Source organism: Amyelois transitella, chromosome 9 (genome assembly GCF_032362555.1).
Source record: "Amyelois transitella isolate CPQ chromosome 9, ilAmyTran1.1, whole genome shotgun sequence".
In the NCBI taxonomy this organism is placed as follows: Eukaryota; Metazoa; Arthropoda; class Insecta; order Lepidoptera; family Pyralidae; genus Amyelois; species Amyelois transitella.
Window position 1 is genome coordinate 6,324,999 of NC_083512.1, and position 20,667 is coordinate 6,345,665.

The window sequence follows — 20,667 nt, forward strand, 5'->3', positions numbered from 1 at the left end:
CTTTATATTTGGATAGGGTGCCTAAATTTTCTTTGTAATTGACGGAAAGCGAGTTGTAAGACTAAACCAAAACAGTTTGCTTTATGCCTAACTATAAAAAATTAAAAGTTATGACTACCACGGGACTTCGCTCTCGTGAGAAACTTGTTTTAAATGTCTTTGCAAACTGCGTAAACTCACACCAAAAACCAAAAGATAGTAACTGAAATGGTAATAGAAGTGTAATAGTAAAAAAAACAAAATACCTATCACTTAGCAAATAATCATCTCTTCTGACAACCTGACTCTCCGTACTCCTCTGTTCCGGTCTACTTTTTTGGACAAATCTTTCCAGGTTCAGGCTGTAAGGCTCTGGAATGCTCTTCCTGAAATTATTAGGAGAGATCCTAGTCGCTCTGCGTTCAAACATGCTGTGAATGGGTTCTTTATTCACAGATCAATAATGGGTCATCCTAATTTGATATTTTATGTATGTATATGTATTTATAATGTATATTATGTATCTTGTATGTATTTATGCATTTTTCTGTAATGTATGTATTTTTCAATATGCATGTGCACTTTATCGCACCACTAACTTAAAGTTTTTCTGTATGGTCAGCTGGTTGACTGGTAGAGAATGCCAAACGGCATTAAGTCCGCCTTTTGTACATTTTTGTTTTTGTGCAATAAAGTTTTAAATAAATAAATAAATCATTAAATCGGTTTGGCAAATAAAATATATAAACACATAAATTTACACTTCCGCGATTAGAACATAAATAAGAATATTTCTGAGTTTGTAAGTACTCAAGACGACTGTATCTACCAATTCAATATAAGCTACATAAACTATATAGGTAAAGACAAACATATTAATTAAAACAACAATATTTTTACTCACTAAAAAAATTCCTGTTTATGAATATGACAAACGGCAATTTACTATGGGATAATTTTCCTTATGTAACATAATTAATCTAGTAGGTACATATCAGAATTCAGAAACCACAAAGTATAAATACTTAGATATAATTTGCTCTCATTATTCACTTTCGTAACATGTTAAACACGATCGAATCTCAATGCATGCATGTGTTTATTTTACTCTTTAAGTATATATCTAGTATCCGAAACATCGGTTTTGAAATGGGGTCGACAGTTCTTTTCTGGTATAAGTATGTGTTGATGTTTTGAATAATATTAAACAATTTAAGTAAATTTTTTTTTACTTGTTGCTGTAAATAATAGATAGTTATGTCAATATCTTCAGAATAACTTTAAGGTGACGTAAGTAATACTTATCATATTTCAGCTGAACGCGGCCAATCAGTCTTGTTAAGACTGTTGGCTCTGTCTACCCCACAAGGGATATAGACGTGACTATATGTATAATGTATGTAGGTATGTAAAAATATTTATACTGCAGCTTTATAGATAGATAAGTCAAGAAATTTACGGAATGGATTTCAAATGTTACCAACATTTTTTTTGTAATCGTCATAGCGTTAAAGTACTTAGGTACTTTTGTTTTGAGATTTTAATTTTTCATTTTAATCATCAAGTATCTTATTATTTCTGAAAAAATAATTCGGATAAAGACTCGTTTACCTGAGTACGAGTATTAAAAATGTTACTAATCTCGTGCTGCATTCTGATTTTTTTTCGTTATTTGGATTGGATAATACTTGTTTGCCCTGTAGTTAAGTCTCGTCTAGTTTTACATGTATCAATGGACGCAAACTAACCACAGAGTGCGCCGCAACCCGACACCCAGTGACAAAAGACTCTGTAATCATCTCTTCATTACGTGATTATCATCACTATAAGTGCAGCCCTGCCCGCGGTCTGCTCACATTAATGCCAAGAGCTTTAATCAAAATGTAAATTGATTGTTTCATGTATTTGCCGATATTTGCATAAACTTATTGCTTGTTTCAAAATACTTTTTTTTAAATTAGCTATTAGAGCAAAGGTCAAAAATTTGAGAGGCTTTGTCTTATTCAGATAAAACCCGCAAAGTATGCTTCCGTGTCGACCTAGAAAATTTGAATAAACTATGAAATTTGTTGCATTCAAGCCGAAGTCAAGGTTTTTTTACCTTGTTAGTATGAATTTAAGTATTTGCCTTCTGGATCTAAAGGCCCAGGTTAACTTAGGAATTTGGATCACATTGCCTCTTATGACACTATTGATTTTAATATAAATACAAACACAAAATAACGCCTCTTTCCGGGAGGGGACTTCAGAAAATACATTTTACAGCTTGACATGACTCCTGCATACTTCTTTCACCTCATCCACATTCATCACTCTCTTCATGGAAACTTGCCGTTTCAGGGCAGTCTTGACCTGGACCTGGGACCAGATTTCAATTTAATTAAATTATTTTATACCAATCACCTTAACATGAACAATTTACAGATTGAATGAACACCAAAGTAGGTAATTCATAATTAATTATATTATTTTTATGCCATACGTTTCAATTTACAGAACACATATATAGAGTACTATACATAAATTTATGCTCTCGGGTCGTACTTACGTAATAGGTCAATGTCATTTTTGCCCCGGAAAAGGAGATTCAAATGCACATTTGCATGACAGATAGTGCGTATTTAGGACAATTTGTACGCAAGCCGAACTCATACATCTATACAATAAAACTATTCTTTGCATAAAATAGCTCGTAACTCAAGCTTTGTTGAAGCAAGCAAGACTCAAGCAAGACCATGCTTTGTTTTGTTCAGACATCCCACTCTCTGAGCTGTTTGGTATCATTCTTCTTCATACTTCAAATAACATTGAGTGAATAGATATCTGCTGAGTAGTAAAGTTGGCACAAATTATTCTACTTGCACGAAAAATTGCACTCCAAATTTCGATTAAATTACAGCTCTGCGTTCCCTGTAGGTATTAAATGTCTCTGTGAGTTATTAAAAGCTCTTATCACTTGTTTTCTAGATCGAAATAGATATAGATGTTTGAATTATAACCTATATAGGTGATCCCATAAACATCCATTTTAGATTTTATGAGACCCTTAGCAAACACTTCCTTAGTCAGTCTCATAACATCTCATGAAAGAGAGTAGATAATATTACAACAGTCAAATTGCACTATTTCCTGTTCGAAGATGTAAGGTTCCGCCCATTTCTTCGTAGACACACGATTAGATATTTTTTGTTAAATCCAAAAAAAGGCGGTAACTTCACAACTTTTAATACACCAAGTATGATTGGTTTCCTTCCACCCAAAGGATGACTGGATGAGATTGCATTAGCGATAAGTCCGCCTTTATCTCTACGTCTGTTTTGTGCTGTTTTGTTTGGTTTACTCTTATGGTGGAATAAAGATTTTTATTTATCTATGATTCACGGGCCCAATAACTTCATTGGATCATTGATAACTTTGTCACAATATCGTGTATCTATCTGCAAGCACTGTTTGAAACAACCACGGCTATATATACAATGACTGTTTTAACTAGTAACCGGGTGTGTAACTTGTAACTTAGCAATTGTAGGTTAGGTTCTCTTCAAATGGTTGTTCAGACGGAAGTCTCTTTATGTAATAACTTTATTTACTAAACGTAAGATCGTGTTCAATGACGAGATGTCCTCTCCAAAGCAAAGGTGAGGAAGTAACCGTGACTAACGCCAGTAGGATGTTGATATTGTAGCATTTATTTACTAAGTCTGATACGTCATTATCATCCACAACCTTCGACAATCGTCCAATAATAGTCTTACATTCCGGTAGCAAAATAATTTCAATTGGATCTGACCGGCATATTCTGGTAGTCATAGATAATATGCAAATTTTATACAGCTCGAAGAGGATATTGTAGCGGGAGCGATGATTCGGCTCGACCGCCACCAAAGGGAAGATCTTCCGTCAGGCTAGGTGTTATGCCCGGGGAATCGCGGCTCCAACGATGTTGTGTCGGAGGTTGTATATATAGCTCCAATCCGTGAAATCTTTGAAATCGCGATTTGGGTTCTTCGCTGCTATTGGCTGAGCGCGTCAATTTCTTCGCGATGATTGACAGTTGTTGTGTGATTTGATGTTGTGACGAGTGGCGTAGAGATGTCGCCACAATATAATCACTGCGTTTTAGGATCCTGTATATACAAAATCTATCTGGGAGCACGGCAGCGAAAAAATGTGTAAGTGTTTTAATTTCTTCTGCTTCTAAAGAGACATTTTTTGGCCGCCGTGCTCCGGGGTAAATAAATATATCTAAGTCACTTGACTCATACACGCCCAAAACAATTTACAAGCACATTCATCTTTTATGTTATGTTATAAACTAATTTTTATTTTATAAGTGAGTACTTATTACCTATAACCACAATTCTATTACTTCGTTCATTATTTTATAACAAGGTCCTTTTTTATTATCCTTCACGCACTAGTTCGCAAAAGAGACAATGCTTCAAAAATTATGACAAATAGTTATTGACAGGAAGTAACATTCAGCGTCCAAACTTACCCCAGTTTATGGCAGCCGCAACTGATGATAAGAGATGTTAGATGTTACGGCGCCACTACGATTACTAATGGACGAACCGAGAATACAATTCACAGGCAATAAACAACCCCAATAAACATTGAACACTTATTGCTATTTTGTGTAGTGAGACTCATTCATAACTGAAAAAGGTTTGACGATGGATTATGTTGTGGAATGTTTAAGTAAATATCCGCTGTCCAACTTTTAGCGGTTTGTTTTTATTTGTCAACAAATATTACTCACAATTTTCGCTTTATCCCTAGCTGTCATAACACGGCACATGGAGGTAAAAGTGATGTGCCCGCGTAGTTTCCGGCACTTTACAATCGGAGATAGAATCTCCTTACCTCTATCTCGAAATTCATCACTTTCGTCTAATAGTAGTGCAATGACCATGATATCATGAGATAAGCCTGACTGGGTTGATAGGGTCGCAGAAAACCTCCGGAAATTGCTCCTTGCACTTAGTCATCTGACTTGCTCACACCTAGAAAGTGTTCTGATGTTATGATCTTTCACGAAAAATAAACAGAGTCGAATTATATATTTAGAAATAAATTTCTTCAAAATCCTTAACAAATACACAGACAAATCGATTGGCGGCAGCGCGGTGCAGTGGTCACCTCGCTTGAAAGCAAACATAATTTTCGACAAAGGACGGCAAGGTGTCAGCGCCTAATGGAGGAGAGTGCTGGACCAATACACCCAGTCTCTAGTGTTTTAAACTGTTTGCTTTTCCATAAAGCTCTTGAGTCCATACACGATGCGTATCTCCCGACGCTATAGGTGCGACTACCATGTGAACAAACATGAGCTAAGTACAAGTAGGGTATGGCCATAACATAAACAAGTGACATCCAATTTTTTATATGTCGTAGCAATAAAAGAGGTAGTCGTATATGCAGGTGTGTCTAGTTTCAACTGTCTACTAACAATTATTTCTACTTCGGATCTAAGTACAGTAAATATAAATTACTTAGTAACATAAATTACTTTTATGTATGTATGTATTAGAACACATACATACATACATATAATCACAGAGCCAACAGTCTTAAACAGACTAATAGGCCACGTTCAGCTGTTTGGCTATATGATAGAATTTAATGACAGGTTGCTAGCTCATCGCTTAAAAGAAGAATCCCAAGTTTATAAACCTATCTCTTAGTCACCTTCCCTTAGACGACATCCATGGGAACGAGATGGAGAGGTCCTATTATTTTTTTATTGGTGCTACCACGCGGCTATTAGAACACCAAAAGTTTAAATTAACCTAAATAAGTAAGTAAATACCGTGAATGTAAGTAAATACTGTAATACATATAGACTAAAATTCCAACAGATAAAAAAATTAACTCCTTTTCCATCAACAGGAGTAATTCTTTAACTGACATTATTTTATTTCCAAAATACATATGAATACCTTTTTTTGTTATAATATTTTTTAATTTCAATCATTATTTATTTTCATTTCGTATTTTTTTCTATCAGTCATATGGATAAAACCCATATAAGTTACTTACATTTCTACACTGACGTAAGGTTTTACTAGAATTCTATTACTAACTAGGTAGCATACAACTATTGTACTTCGATAAGGTAACTATAAGAATGGATTTCCCATTGTTTATTGGTATGTCCCATGCAACCATAAATATGAAAACATGTTTTCATGCATATTATCACTAATATTAGGTATAAATACGAAAGTAAGTTGTTTTATCTTCACGCGTTATCTACTGAAACAATCTTCTTGAAAATTGACATATTTTATGCTCTTTGTATGTTGTACCGAATAAACAATTATTCTTTTTTAATTAAGAGCCTGGAGACGGACATAGGCTACTTCTCATCCCGGTGATCCAGTGATCCCGGTTCCCGTGAATTCGCGAAAGACCTGTATTCTTTTGGAGGTAGGGATAATATCATATATCGCGCGGACGAACAGCAGGAAAAAGCTAGTGGAACATATTCAAAGAGCATTAAATCACTGTATCTATTTAACTTAATGATTACTTAAGTTTTTTGAGATATTCAACAGATCTCTGGTTTTCCAAATAAATAGGTATGTACCTAGGTTAGTTAATTAAAGATAGAAAAAATATATTGTAAAAAAAAAACACAAAACCGACTCTCTCTTTCAACATCTCGGTCCAAGGAGTCATTCGCTCGGATCTGGGACATAGTTTCTTTTTAGCTTCTCTATAGTCGATGACAAATTTGCGTTTGGCCGGATTAGACCTCTGTAGCCAAAGATGAGTTTGAACTACAAAGAAATTAGGTAGAGTTTCAAATTGGAACTGTATGGGAATATTTTTCTAGTAAGAACATTCACATTGGAACAATAATACAAAAATAACAAACAAGAATATGTAGTGTTTCAAATTAAAGTTGAAGATAAAAAATAAAATAAAAGCCTTAGTATTAAAATATCAGATCTGCCTAATACCATACATACATAAAACCACGCCCCTTTTCCACAGGGATAGATAATTCTTTTATACATATGGTCACGTGTATATCCCTAGCGGGGTAGACAGAGCCAACAGTCTTGAAAAGACTGAATGGCCACGTTCAGCTATTTGGCGTAATGATAGAATTGAGATTCAAAAAGTGACAGGTTGCTAGCCCATCGCCTAAAAAAGAATCCCAAATTTGTAAGCCTATCCCTTAGTCGCCTTTTACGACATCCATGGGAAAGAGATGGAGTGGTCCTATCCTTTTTTATAGGTGCCGGGAACCACACGGCACATAACATAATTCTTTTGCTTCATTCATATTTATAAATCTCTTCATGAAAGCTCGTCGGTTTAAGTTAGATACTCCTCACCTGAGCTTTTACCTTCTACCTAAGCTATATCAGATTATGGTTACACCATCTAGTTTCCTAACTATGTTTTCCTTCACCGTAAAAAATAATAATTTAGGTAAGATGTAGGATTTGGACCACGCCTAGATACATTATAGGTACGTACACAAATAGGGATGTGAAATGTAGTATGTAGGTACTAAAAAATACAAAATTTTCAAATAATACTACATTTTAAAAAGCTTATGTTAACAACTACCTAGTAAAATATACTAGGCAGTACCTATGCATCCCAAATATGTATACGACCAATAAAACACTTTGTAAATGAGCCTTAACTATACAGATACAAGGTGTAAAGAAGTCAAACCTGTTTTATTCATGCGTTGCCCTCTAATTGACAAATTGGACTCTTATTAAGAATAAAGTTCAAGTTCCCGCCGGGCGCGGCGCAGGCGCAGCCAGACGTGTGTGATGTCAGCGGGTAGAGTAGCCTCCGACCGGGTGCCGATCAGTGCCGAATGCCCACGAGCCGAGCGCAGCGGTGAAAATAAAAGAAGGCAGCATTCGAAGCGCGTGCCTCCATGTGTGTGGTCTTCTTTGGAGGTCCTTCTCGGCTCTTGATTTATTTTATACACCTTTTCGCGCTTTTTTCCATCTTCATTAAATTTTGTATGTTGCTTAAAACTTTTGCACGTAGATAAAAATTAAGAAAGTTTTGATGAAATAGATATTTTTAAATGATTAATACCCCACATTTTTGCTGTAAGAATCTTGACTTCTCTTAGGTATTCAATCTTTTCAATACTGTTGAGCTACCAAGTGAGGTATAAATACGTGATTCTATGTATTTGTGGTTAACCACGACTCTATTGTTATAAAAAAAGGTACGATACGCATTTAATTTTTTTTAATACATAATTGTTTTAACAAATTTAAAATACGAAATCTTCTTTATTATTTGCAGATTCATTGTCTCTCGCCGAGTGGACGTCATCTTTGTAAGGATTAATATCGCTTCCAGAATTCATATTTAACTCTGGATAACGTGGAATCAACTCAAAATTATTTAAATCGTATGTATTATCAGCTCCATTATTTTTCCATTTGCTAGCGATCATTTGCAAAGGCTCTAAACACTGAAGACTTTGTTTTACTCGCAGTAATTCAATATTACATTGATTTTCTACTTCCATCAATTTAAGCCTATAGGCTTTTGCAAGCATTTGCTTTCTTATTGCATTCTTTTTTTCTAATTGAGCCATGTTCAAAGTATTTTGATATCTTTGTAACTGCTTTTCGTACTCCATCAAATTTTCGTCATAATTTAGTTTACTATCTATACATGAACTATAATTTGCGGTAGTACTTTCTACAAAGTCTTTTGAAGCAGAGGCGTTATGTTCGAATGCAACGGAAGCCGCCGTCTCCTGCTCAAATGAAGTAGTTTCCATTTTTAATTTTTCTTTCTCTTCATTCAACTCAAGCTTTAAAGATTCTATTATATCACGACATTGAGCAATTCTGTCTTTCAATTTAGACTCATTTTCATCAATGTTTGCAATAGTGACTTCTTGTTTTAGTATTTCTTCATCTTGATCAGCCTTTCCTTCCTTCAGATTGACTTTCATTTCTCTTTCACTATCATCATTCCTAGGAGAGTGAGAGGAATGGGTATCACCTGAAGCCAATATCAAGATATCCATTGTAAAATATTTTCGTTAGCTAAAGGAATTTCTAAAAATGCAAAATGTGGCTCTTTATTTAGAAAATTGACAGTTTTACATAAATCTGGTAGACATTATATATTCATTTATTTTTCTTTTAAGTATCATTGTTCAGCAAAGAGTTTTGATAACTTTTTGACAGATTTACAACAATAACTAAAATAAAAAGTATGAGATGTTATAGTTGTCCCATCTCTATAAGCTTAGGTAAAGGCAAATAATCCATACAATATTAATCGTAATATTATTAGTCAGTATAAGATGGCGGATAGAATAATAGTTTTTATATCCGATTAAATGAGTTATCAATAATTCAAATTCAAAACTTTTATTCATTATTATGGGACACTTCAACATCACCTAATAATTGTCATATCTTTTGGTTTCACAGCATTTATTGGTTGATGTCAAAAAAATTACTTTAAACTAAATTTACTGCCGCCTCCAAAACATCAGTGCAGAAAAAGCGGTAACAAACTGCACTGCAGCATTTTCTTCAACAACGTCAACTTTACAATTATCCAAACTTACAATAGAAATGTGGACGAGAGAAAACTTTGTTAGAATTAATTGACTTATACGTAATACGTAATTTAAATAAAAGAAATATATTTAAGATTATATATTATCCGTCATTGGAAAAATCTCCTCAGGCTGCACATAATTTTACTTTTGAACTTTGAATCGGTGGGAACAGCTTCTAAAAAAAAGAAATAAAAATAAAGGAATGCAACAAAATTTGACTTAGGAAGCAACTTCATCGGCGAAGTCTCATCTTCCACAAACTTGTTAAAACTAGGTATGTGGTGCAGCAACATCGGCGGTACACCTCAGTATTTATTATAAGTAATAATATTTACAGTTATGTATTTCAATTTCCAATGTAGGTATTATTGTTCCATAGGTCCGTGCCTACTGCATTAGATACTATTAATTCTGTCAGTTGTTTAAAAGAAAAGGCAGAAACTTACTAAAACCAGTTTACTTAGAAATGTTAAGAAGTAAAATACTTTTAAGTGTTAAGGCATTGTGATGCTGCCACACTGTATTTGTCAATATAAAACATACCTATCACTGTAAAATAAGAAAAAATATACTACTGAATACTAAATATAATTGTAATACTCTACATACACTAATGCACTATGAATATTATTTATATTTTTATGTATTAATAATTTTAATCTACCTTTTTTCCCCATATAAAGTACTAGCGACCCGCCCCGGCTTCGCACGGATGCACAGCCGATACTAAATATATCTCTATTAGAACTAACTAAAGGACCGCCCGCAAAGCGGCTAACTAAGTCTTGCTCACTTCGCAACGGGCCGTGCAGCAGAAATCGTAATATTTTAATTTCACCACAACTTCAAAGACCAAATATTATCTACATAAACTGTACTTATTGATGAAATTATTTATTTTGATAAGGATTAATAGCATGAGTAAAAAAAACGCGTTTAAATATAGACCAAAAAAATTCAAGATTTTTAAATAAAAATGTGGTTGTTGTGCCTCACTCGACAAAGATAGGTATAGTGTGTCGCAGACTTTTTTGTAGATATTTTTAAGATCTACAATTAATTAAAACATTTTATGGTTCTATCTTTTGTAGTTTAGGCAGCGTACGCAAAATAAGTAACTTTTTAGATGATTTTTTTCAGTTTGTGTCCGAAAAATCCAAATATATTACGGAACCCTATTTTTTCCAAAATAAAATATAGTCTATGTTACTCGTGGATAACGTAGCTTTCGAATGGTGAAAGAGTTTTTAAAATCGGTCAAGTAGTTTTTGAGCCTATTCATTACAACCAAACAAACAAAGTTTTCCTCTTTATAATATTAGTGTAGAAGTGTAGATTTACAAACTTGGGATTCTTTTCTAGGCGATGGGCTAGCAACCAATCACTATTTGAATCTCAATTCTATTATTAAGCCAAATAGCTGAACGTTGCCATACAGTCTTTTCAAGACTGTTGGCTCTGTCTACCCCGCAAGGGATATAGACGTGACCATATGTATGTATGTATGTAAAGTATTTGCTGGCACATGGAGTTTGTCCCTAAAATTTTTCTTATTTTTCCCTCATCTAAGCTCTAATCCTATTGTCCCCATATTGGAAAGGGACATAAGGCTCGGCTCGCTTTTATGTTGCTAGTAGCTCAGTCCTTTTAAATAAAGGACTTGTATGGCCGCAAATAAATTTAGAAAAAAAAAAATACAGCACCCTCCATATTTTTGACAGTGACAGTGACCTCAACACAACAAACTTTTATTGTCATATGTCACCGACGTTTGTCACTGACAACTGACAAGTGTTGTCAGTACCTATTTGTTTGGCGCCTAAAATACTGAGTCCGCCTGGACTGAAAAGCTTTGTGTTGTTGATAATATTTCACTATTATTATCCAAAATTTTGTATTAATGAGTATTGAATAACGTTTCGATTTGTCTGAGAGTTTTACAAAAACCAAAGAAGAGTATCATCAAAAATTTTCATCGCAATGGGTCTTCTACAATTATGTGAAAAATATTTCAAAACCACAAATTTATATGAAATTTACGGAATCGCTGAAAAGGCTTCTGATAAGGAAGGTATTATATTCAAGTCTATTGCACTCTTTTTAATACATTTAACTCGTATTGTGTCCTTGTCTTTAAGCAGGCTTTAACACCAGTTACGTCGGTTTACTTAATTTGGCGCTTTTGATGTGTTTTAGTTTAAGTCCATGCCATTTAATAATATTTGTATTGTTACAACAGTAAAGAAAGCCTACCACAAATTGTCACTGAAAGTCCATCCAGATAGAGTTGAAGAAGATGAAAAATTAGAAGCTACAGAGAAATTTAAAGTTTTGGGAAGCATTCATTCTATTCTTACTGACAAAGAAAAAAGGGCCCGGTATGATGAGACTAAAAGTGTTGATGACGATGATTCTGAACTGGCAGAACGAGATTGGGTGGTGTACTGGCGAATGTTGTTCAAAAAAATCACCATTGATGACATTAGAGCTTATGAAAAGGAATATACTGGTATATTAATGTCTTAGTAAATACTTACTTGGAATTTATACCTAGTTTAGTCTTATTTTCACTAAATCTATTATTAAACTTCTTGCATGCTTCTTTTGTGTAGGGTCCTAATGATTCACTACAAGTTGATGATTTAATATTATTTGTTGTTAAAAAGCCCAATAGTCTTCTGAAAATTGTTTTATTCAAAAAACAATTTGCTTTTTTTACTTTCTACATGTTTAAGTTTCATGATTTCACAGGCTCAGAACAAGAGAAGGCTGATATAAAACAAGCATATTTAGCTGGAAAGGGAGATATGGACTACATTGCTGACCACGTCCAATTTGCTAGAACTGAGAATGAACCGCGTATCAGAGAAATTATCAATGTTAGTATTTCATAGTAAAAGGTACAATATCACATCTTTATCCCTTGGGAGGAAGACAGAGCCAAAAATTTTAAACAACTGAAAGGCCATTGTCTGCTAGATGGCTTGATGATGGAACTGATATTCAGATAGCAACATGTTAATTGTCTCCTTGAAGAAGAATCCCAGGTTAATTAACCTTTCCCTTGATAAGCTTTAAAAATCTGCATGGGAAAAGAAGCACACAGTTTTTTCTTCTCTATCTGACCATTGTGGAAGCAAAAGATGAAATTAAAAAGTTTATTTTATTGTAATATAATGCTTTAATATGAATATGTTGGTCATATATCCCTGGTGTCTGGGAACTATGAAACTGAATAGTTTCATAGTTAATGAAAAAACTAATTACATATTTCAAAATGTTTGTTTCCAGAAAATGATTGAAGATGATGAGATTCCTGCTTACAAAATATTTACACATGAGCCAGCAAAGAAGCGACAAAGAAGAATAGCAAAAGAAAATCGTGAATCCAAAGAAGCAGAGGAGGAAAAGGCCAAATTGGGTTTAGGATCTGGTAAGCATGTGCTAGACTAGCACTGAAGATTTGCTTTGTTTTGATTATGGGTATTAAATGCCAATTCGATGACCTCTGTGGCGCAGCGGTAGTATGCTTGTCTGTGACACCAGAGGTCCTGGGTTCGAATCCCGGCCAGGGCATGATGAGAAAAGAACTTTTTCTGATTGGCCTGGGTCTTGGATATTTATCTATATAAGTATTTATTATAAAGTATGGTATCTTAAGTTAGTGTCTCATAACACAAGTTACACTTTAAAGCAATTTGTAAGCATGCTACAAGTCGCTCAGAGGGCAATGCTTGGTGATTCTATCCAGAATTAAATTAGAAACACGGATATCCGAAGATGGACAAGGCTTACCGACATTGCTCAGGAAGTAGCCTAAAGAAAGTGGCGATGGGCAGGCCATATATGCCGCACCACAGACGACTGCTGGGGCAAAGTGATACTGAAGTGGAGACCCAGAACTGATCGCCGAAATGTGAGTAAACCACCTATCAGATGGACGGATGATCTGGTCAAGATTGCTGGAAGGAGGTGGATGAGAAAAGCACCGTGAGAGAAAACCGTGCAGAATGGCGTGCATTACTAGAGGCCTACATCCAGCAGTGGATGAATATGGGCTGAAGAAGAAGAAGAAGAAGCACAAGTCTCGAACTTACTTCGAGGCTAACTCAATCTGTGTAACTTGTCCTGTATATATTTATATTTAGAATAGAATAGAATAGATTTATTTTCAAAATTGGATACAAGGTATCACTTATTGACGTCACATAACTTAAATCTAATTATAACTACTACCGCTTCCAAAGCGCATGTGTAGAAGAAGCGGCGGAACAAACTACACTGCAGCATTTTCATAGGACGTCAATTTACAAATATAGATCTCTTAAATCTAAATCGTGGACGAATGCACATTGTCTACATTAAAAAACACGTATGAATGTAGAACTGATTATGTCAATATGAATATTTCGTAAAATAAAATAAATATAAAATAAAATATGTACATACTGTACAAATTATGTCAAGATCATGTCAAAAATACACAAGCATTTAAGAGGCCATTATGTCCAGCTCGGGCCACACATGTTTATCATTAATATAATCATCCGTGCTGTAATAGGCTTTCCTACAAAGCTCAACTTTAATATACTGTTTGAATTTTTTTTATTCAGTAAAAAAATGTGAGGAGATATATATACTGATTTGGTGCTAAATTACTGTTAAACTTTCTCATGATATTTGTAATTTACTGGGAATTAATACTTGAATGGGATATATGAAGTACTAGCTGTGCCCGCGACTTCGTCCGCGTGGAATAGTTATTTTGGGCATCATTGAAGCCCTCGAGGATGAATAATTTTCCCTGTTTTTTTTTCTCACATTTTCCATTTTCTCTTCGCTCCTCATAGTTGCAGCGTGATGTTATATAGCCTAAAGCCTTCCTTGATAAATGGTCTATTCAATACAAAAATATTTTTTTAATTCGAACCAGTTGTTCCTGAGATTAACGCGTTCAAACAAACTAACAAACTCTTCAGCTTTATAATATTAGTATAGATAACAACTGTGTTAACTTCACATCTTTTGGGAATCTTTTGAAGAAATAAGCATTTGTCACTCGTGATGGTGCCTGTACTGCAGTCTCGGCGAGGGCCCACGAGACACGCCGATGACGAGAATGTACAGAATATATTATTCGCTTATCCTCTCCGCGCTTCGTATGTTCACGCTCTCGTGTCGGTTTTTGTGCGCGAGTCCAAGGGCCTCGCCTTCCCTCGTGAGTAGACGAGTGCATCCCTGTACATTTGCACTTCGTTCTGTTTAGTAACAGAACAAAGTATTGTTTTTCTATCGAAGCTCTGTAATAAAAACATGACCTGTTTTTCCTCAGGGTCTACTCCTATCTCTATAAGTCTGTGCCTAAAATTATAATAGCGCTACAGCTGCCGTGACTAGCAACGCGTTTGTGTCGTAACTGAATGAGTCTTGAATATACAGGTGGCACTCTTGTCGCACTTCTCGTGCGAGAAATAGCGAGGGCACTCATGCGACAATGTTACACACATTGTCGCATGAGTGCCCTCGCTATTTGATGATGCATAAGTATACAAAATTACATCTTATCTTTTATACTTTCCAGACTAGTCAAATTAGAATAAGCTTAGCTTATTAAAAAAAAATTACCTCTAAATATTTTACTATATTTCAGAACCAAACAGCCTAGAACTGATGATAAGACAAAAGCAGGATGCCAGAGCTCAACAAGTGGATTCATTTCTCGATAATCTTGCCGCTAAGTATTGTGAGAAAAAACCCAAATCATCAAAACGAAAAGCAACTGCCAAAGCTGAGACTATGACGAAAAATAAAAGACGAAAGTGATATTTTGTTATAAATAATATGTATTTAAGTTTTTCAATTTATTGGTAATGTATTTATGCTCTGATAGAAAATAAAACAGTATGTATTTTAAATAAACGTTTTTCAGTCTCCTTCTTCCATTGCAACCTGTAAAGTTGTGTCTGAATAAAATGGACCTTGCTCTACATAACTTTGTAGTCTTTGTAGAATATTTGGATCAAATGCTGGAGAATTTGCAAGCCTTTTGATAACATCAAACTTGGCTTCTTTCGATTGTTTTGTATGATCAATAGATCTATCCAATAAATATTCCACAAATCCTGGAAACAAAACAAATAGTTTAATGTTAACCAAAAAAAAATTGGTCATACTATGAATAAGGTATTTATGGCACCAATTTAAGAAACGTCTTATATAAGAAAGTTTATGCAAACTTTTATCTGTGTAAATATAAAAAGTTTTAAATATTGAAAGAAGTCAAAGTCATGTTACCTGCTTCCCGAGCTACCAATTCTTCACCCCATTGATGTTGACAAACAGCATTCAAAAATGTGAAGGCGGCTAATTTTATATCAGGAAATGGATTCTTGCAAATACCAAACAAGGTTTCCATTGATGGTGGACGCGAACTTAGGCTTCTAAACCACTCCCTTGTCATTAATGTTACTCTATGATCAATGGGGCCACTCTTAGGCGCATTTGGGTCATTGTCAACGCTTATAAGATGGGCAAAACAATACAAAGCCCTCACTTTGATTTCATTAGGACTATTCCTTATTAATTGTGCCACCTTATCAACTGTTTGTATAAATTTAGCTCCTGCAATATAAATTCCATAAGATAAGTCACATATAAATAAGTAAAATTGCCTACATGAAAAAATTAGCATTCAAAATGTTTTTTTACCTTGGGCTGCCAGACACAATTTTCCTTCAATGGTAGCTCCTACAAAACCCAAAGTATCTAATGCCACGGGTAAAATAGCTTTGTCTTCGGATTCAAAAACTTGAAACAAAGTATCTAATAGTACTGGGTACTTTTCAAATATATCCTTTGGATAGTGGTGAGCAATACAACCAAAGAATTTTATGTAACCTAGAAAAAACACAAAAAGCTATTTAAAGCACCTAGTGTAGACTGTAGTGTAGGCACATAGTGTAGACTGATTTTAGAAATTTTAGCAAAGAGTATGAAATGTAATGGAGAACTGATCATTTTTAGACAGATTGGGTGAAAAGTTTCATTAACCAAGCTTGCAAAGAAAGGTTGAAAGTGGAAGGGGATGAATCAAAAGATTGCAAGGAACATGGTCTCTGGCTACTATGAATGAGCATCTACCTTATTAGTATATCATGGATTTCCTCAAAAAATTATTAAGTTTCCACTTGAAGATTTTAAGAAATACCCATGAAAGTGAAGACATATGTCATTTTCAACTTTAGTAACTGGGGTATACTAGAAAATAATATGCCTGAATTTTCACCTCTACTAGGTATGAGAAATGTTGGAGAACCACAAGAAATGGCTCAATCCATATCTTGTGGTTCTCCAACATTTCTCAACATTAGTAAAATCTGAGAATTCATAGATCTTTCAGAACCTGCCAATAGTGGCCCCAGAAAATACAGGTTCCTATAATGTCTTTACTTACCAGGTGTCAATAATCCGCCTAGGGGATTGTTGGGTAAATCTGCAATCATCTCTGCTATCTTCTGAATAGCGCCATTTTTCACAAGATAATTAATGCCGTGAGATTTGATAGCCAGGCTAGATAGGAGTTCCAGTATGTTCATTTGATACAATACATCATTAGAGTTTAATTCAGATATCATAAAATCAAGGTATCCCAAATCCGTACACAATTTAAAAAGCTCAACTGATTTGCAAGATATATTAATTACCACCTGAAACCAAAATATTGAACATGAAATAGCATTAATGTTTGAACATAGTAAAATTATTTAAAAGAAATGTATAAGAAAACATTTTGGATATAAGAGGTTTTTTTAGATACATGACTGTTTGTTGCCTAAATGATCATAAAGTTATAAAAAGTTTGCTCCAAACTAGTACACTGATATACAAAGAAAGCTATCCCTTTACTAACAAAGAAATATTATAGATGAAATGTCATACTCATACCTCAAAGGCATTACATTTACTGCTAACAGAATATTCTAAAGCAATTTTCATTTCACTCAATACTTTGAGATAGGCTTCAAAAGGTAGATTCGAGGTGATCAATATTGCCTTATTTGCAACTGTAATATCAGTATCTGCAACCATTTGTGCAACAGCTACATAAATGTCTATGTACTGAGGCAGAGGTAACAAGCCAGGGTCAGAAGTCACACATTTGTAAACCTGAAAAAAAAATATTTTTTTCCATACAATTATTACAATGACAACTTCATAATGTACTTAAGAACGCCTGCAGGTCTGAAACGAAAAATCCAATTCTTTCCTGTTCCCTCAGTGATTTTCAAAATCTCTCCTTATCAAACTTAAAATCTATCTTACAGCCAAAAATCATCTTCATTGGCTCAGCAGTTTTCGAGATCTCATGATCAGTGAGTGAGTGCTTTTTCTTTTATATATATATAATATGCATACTGGGCCTCAACTAAGTATTTCAGTTTTTTTTAATAGTGTGAAACTACACTGCGTTAAGACTACAAACTTGCAATATACATATGTACAAATATTGAGATGAGCCATTAGTCAAGCTGTCTTAATAAGGTTTCTTATTTTTTCTGTAACAACCACAGCCAATGAATGAATGTAGTTGATATTAATTTCAAGAAAACCTTCTTAAATAACAAAACTACTTAACATATTGCTCACCTCATCAACTGCAAGCCTTCGAACACAAGGTTTTTCATGTCGTAGTAGATACATTATATGCCCAGTATATCTCTTGATTACATCTCCAATGTCAAACTTATCAAAACATATCTTTAGAACTTCACAGGTCAGATCAATTTGAGCTCTAAAAAGATAAAAGTTGATTACAAATGTTGAACATTATGTCATTGTAAGTCAATTCCTTGCTATTTCAATAAATAACAATTTGATATTCTCATTGATAGTGTATTTCTACTAATTAACTCTACATAAATATAGTCACATCTATATCACTTGTAGGGTAGATACAGCTAACAATCTTGAAAAGACTGGGAGGCCACATTCAGTGTGGTTCACAGCACATTAGATAAACTGTATGTATGAAGCTTTAAAAGAGAAAGGAATGATAGTGAACATAAGTAAAACTCAAAAACTGGTTTTTGAAATGGAGAAAGAAATGACAGCATGTAATATATATTGATTGGAGGAGAAAAAGTTGAGCAAGTGAAAGAGTTTGTATATCTAGGATCAAAGTTTACATTAGATGGCAAGTGTGATGCGATGTGATGGAGAGAGTGAACACAGGGAACATGGTGAATGGAGCTTTGCATGCCTTTATGAGCAGTCAGAAACAATCCAAAAAGGCTCGACTGGCTGTGCACAGGGGCATGTTGGTCTCTACATTAATGTATGGGAGTGAAAGTTGGGTATGGCAAAAGAAGCACAAAAGTAGAATAAATGCAGTGGAAATGAGAGTGTTAAGGAGTATGATGGGTGCGAAATTGAGTGACAGGATAAGGAACAACGTGATAAGGGAATGTTGTGATGTGGAAGATGTAGTTACAGGCATAGAAATATATAATACAGGTATATTAAGATGGTTCGGTTATGTGGAGAGGATGAATGAAAACAGGTTGACTAAGCTGAAATACAAGGAGAGTGTGGAGGGAAAGGTCGGAGTGGGAAGACCTATACGAACATATAATCGACACGACATCCATCGTTCCCATGGATGTCGTGAAAGGCAAATAACTTGGTATTCTTTTATTGATCGACAGACTAGCAAACTTTGTCGTGGCTGGGGTCTTTCAGTAATCTTAAGACTGTTGGCTCTGTCTACTCCGCAAGGGAGACTATATGTATGTAAAGAATAAATAAGTAAGGACGCTGTTTGTGTAAAATAAATATATCTAGTATGGTAACTGGGTAGATTGATGTAGTCTCTGCCCACCCATTTATGAAACAAGCGTAAAAAAATTATGTCATACTCATCACTGATATTTAAGCAATTAACAATTTTTGTAATCCCAGCACTTCTAATAGCAGGAATGACTTCATTGGCAGGTTTAAACTGGATTAAATTTTTGATCTCATTCAAAGCAGCAGGTACATGTTCCTGTCGTTGCAATCTGTCTAAAAACTCTGCATACAATTCCGTATCTCGATGAGCCATATTTTAAACTACCCCCGCTTAATTTATAAATAATGAAACCGCAATATAAAACTTTTATAAAAATAAAAGCAAGCTGACTGAACTGAAGATGATAATTCAATTTTTCAAAACAAATAAAATGTCACTGTCAGTAATGTCAATATTTTACAAACCATTAACCACAGATCTATAAACCAATGAATTATTTTCATGAGCAAGTTCTATGTAGCAATTACTTAACCCTTAATTTTTTTAAAACAACATTATCCATCTGACACAAAATATCAATGAATGCGCAATGTAGTTTATAAACAACACTCACATTATTGCAAAAAAAGTATAGTAAATTTATGTCTAGATTTTTTTACTTATTTTTCCTAGACAGTAATACACGTCTTTTACACAAATATATTTTTTTAAAACGTGAAAAAAAATCATCTATTATTAATTATTAATTTCTAATTTTCACATTGTCCCAGTTGCACCCTCCGCAACAACGCTTTGGAGCCTGGGTCCGCCTTTCGACACTTTGTCTGGTTCGCGCAGTCTTATTACATAAGATTTATATTTTTTATTATTAACTTTTTACTTACCATAACAAATAAATAGAACTAATATGGGAACCGGCCAGAGTAATAAATATAAGATTTACGAGTCTTATCTGTGCATAGCCGGAGACAAGAGTGATATACTTTGATATTTCTTATAATAAAATTGCATCATAATTATGATCATTGCATCTAGTGATGCTTTTACCATAATCTAATATAAATTAAGTTCCTCTGCAAAAGGTTTTGGAAGACAGGCGGGAGTCGCTGCATGTAAAAACTTACCTATCCAGCCCTCACAGCATGGTAAGCGCGAAAATAGCTGTCCCTTTTTCCGTCATAATAAAAAGCGAAACAGTTTCTTGCGCGATAAAAATGGTCGCGCGTGCCACACTACAGGGGCACGATCTTGTTAAAGCCGCACCCCACGCTCTTCTCCAGAAATATGAGAATGTAACCGGGATTAACGAACAAGGACGAAG

At 34.5% G+C, this 20,667-nt stretch overlaps 3 protein-coding genes across 3 annotated transcripts; 1 reads left to right on the forward strand and 2 right to left on the reverse strand.

Annotated features, from left to right (window-relative positions):
• Positions 1 to 2,238: 2,238 nt before the first annotated feature.
• On the reverse strand, positions 2,239 to 9,039 carry LOC106134608 (putative leucine-rich repeat-containing protein DDB_G0290503). Its single transcript, XM_060945921.1, has 3 exons — positions 8,252 to 9,039; positions 6,631 to 6,741; positions 2,239 to 2,337 (listed from the first exon to the last, which is right to left on the reverse strand). The coding sequence occupies exons 1-3, from the start codon at positions 9,011 to 9,013 to the stop codon at positions 2,239 to 2,241; spliced, it is 972 nt and encodes a 323-aa protein (XP_060801904.1). The 5' UTR covers positions 9,014 to 9,039.
• A 2,312-nt stretch (positions 9,040 to 11,351) lies between these two features.
• Positions 11,352 to 15,458, forward strand: LOC106134719 (dnaJ homolog subfamily C member 9). Its single transcript, XM_013334831.2, has 5 exons — positions 11,352 to 11,630; positions 11,799 to 12,068; positions 12,311 to 12,438; positions 12,851 to 12,992; positions 15,210 to 15,458. Exons 1-5 carry the CDS (start codon positions 11,540 to 11,542, stop codon positions 15,380 to 15,382), a joined length of 804 nt encoding a protein of 267 aa, XP_013190285.1. The 5' UTR covers positions 11,352 to 11,539; the 3' UTR covers positions 15,383 to 15,458.
• LOC106134716 (26S proteasome non-ATPase regulatory subunit 5) lies at positions 15,380 to 20,600 on the reverse strand. Its single transcript, XM_013334828.2, has 7 exons — positions 19,474 to 20,600; positions 18,206 to 18,350; positions 17,504 to 17,725; positions 17,013 to 17,265; positions 16,268 to 16,456; positions 15,854 to 16,180; positions 15,380 to 15,681 (listed from the first exon to the last, which is right to left on the reverse strand). The coding sequence occupies exons 1-7, from the start codon at positions 19,656 to 19,658 to the stop codon at positions 15,485 to 15,487; spliced, it is 1,518 nt and encodes a 505-aa protein (XP_013190282.1). The 5' UTR covers positions 19,659 to 20,600; the 3' UTR covers positions 15,380 to 15,484.
• Positions 20,601 to 20,667: the final 67 nt, after the last annotated feature.

Bases quoted from the DNA above. Each gene is read 5' to 3' on its own strand.
- LOC106134716 (XM_013334828.2), bottom strand. From the start codon at position 19,658: ATGGCTCATCGAGATACGGAATTGTATGCAGAGTTTTTAGACAGATTG. The intron at 17,726-18,205 runs GTGAGCAATATG...TTTTTTTTTCAG, and splicing joins GAAGGCTTGCAGTTGATGAG to GTTTACAAATGTGTGACTTC. The intron at 15,682-15,853 runs GTAACATGACTT...TTTTGTTTCCAG, and splicing joins ATTGGTAGCTCGGGAAGCAG to GATTTGTGGAATATTTATTG.
- LOC106134719 (XM_013334831.2), top strand. From the start codon at position 11,540: ATGGGTCTTCTACAATTATGTGAAAAATATTTCAAAACCACAAATTTA. The intron at 11,631-11,798 runs GTATTATATTCA...TTGTTACAACAG, and splicing joins AAAGGCTTCTGATAAGGAAG to TAAAGAAAGCCTACCACAAA. The intron at 12,439-12,850 runs GTTAGTATTTCA...GTTTGTTTCCAG, and splicing joins GTATCAGAGAAATTATCAAT to AAAATGATTGAAGATGATGA.
- LOC106134608 (XM_060945921.1), bottom strand. From the start codon at position 9,013: ATGGATATCTTGATATTGGCTTCAGGTGATACCCATTCCTCTCACTCT. The intron at 6,742-8,251 runs GTATTTTAAATT...CTTTGGCTACAG, and splicing joins CAAATAATAAAGAAGATTTC to AGGTCTAATCCGGCCAAACG. The intron at 2,338-6,630 runs GTCGGTTTTGTG...ATCTGGTCCCAG, and splicing joins CCGAGATGTTGAAAGAGAGA to GTCCAGGTCAAGACTGCCCT.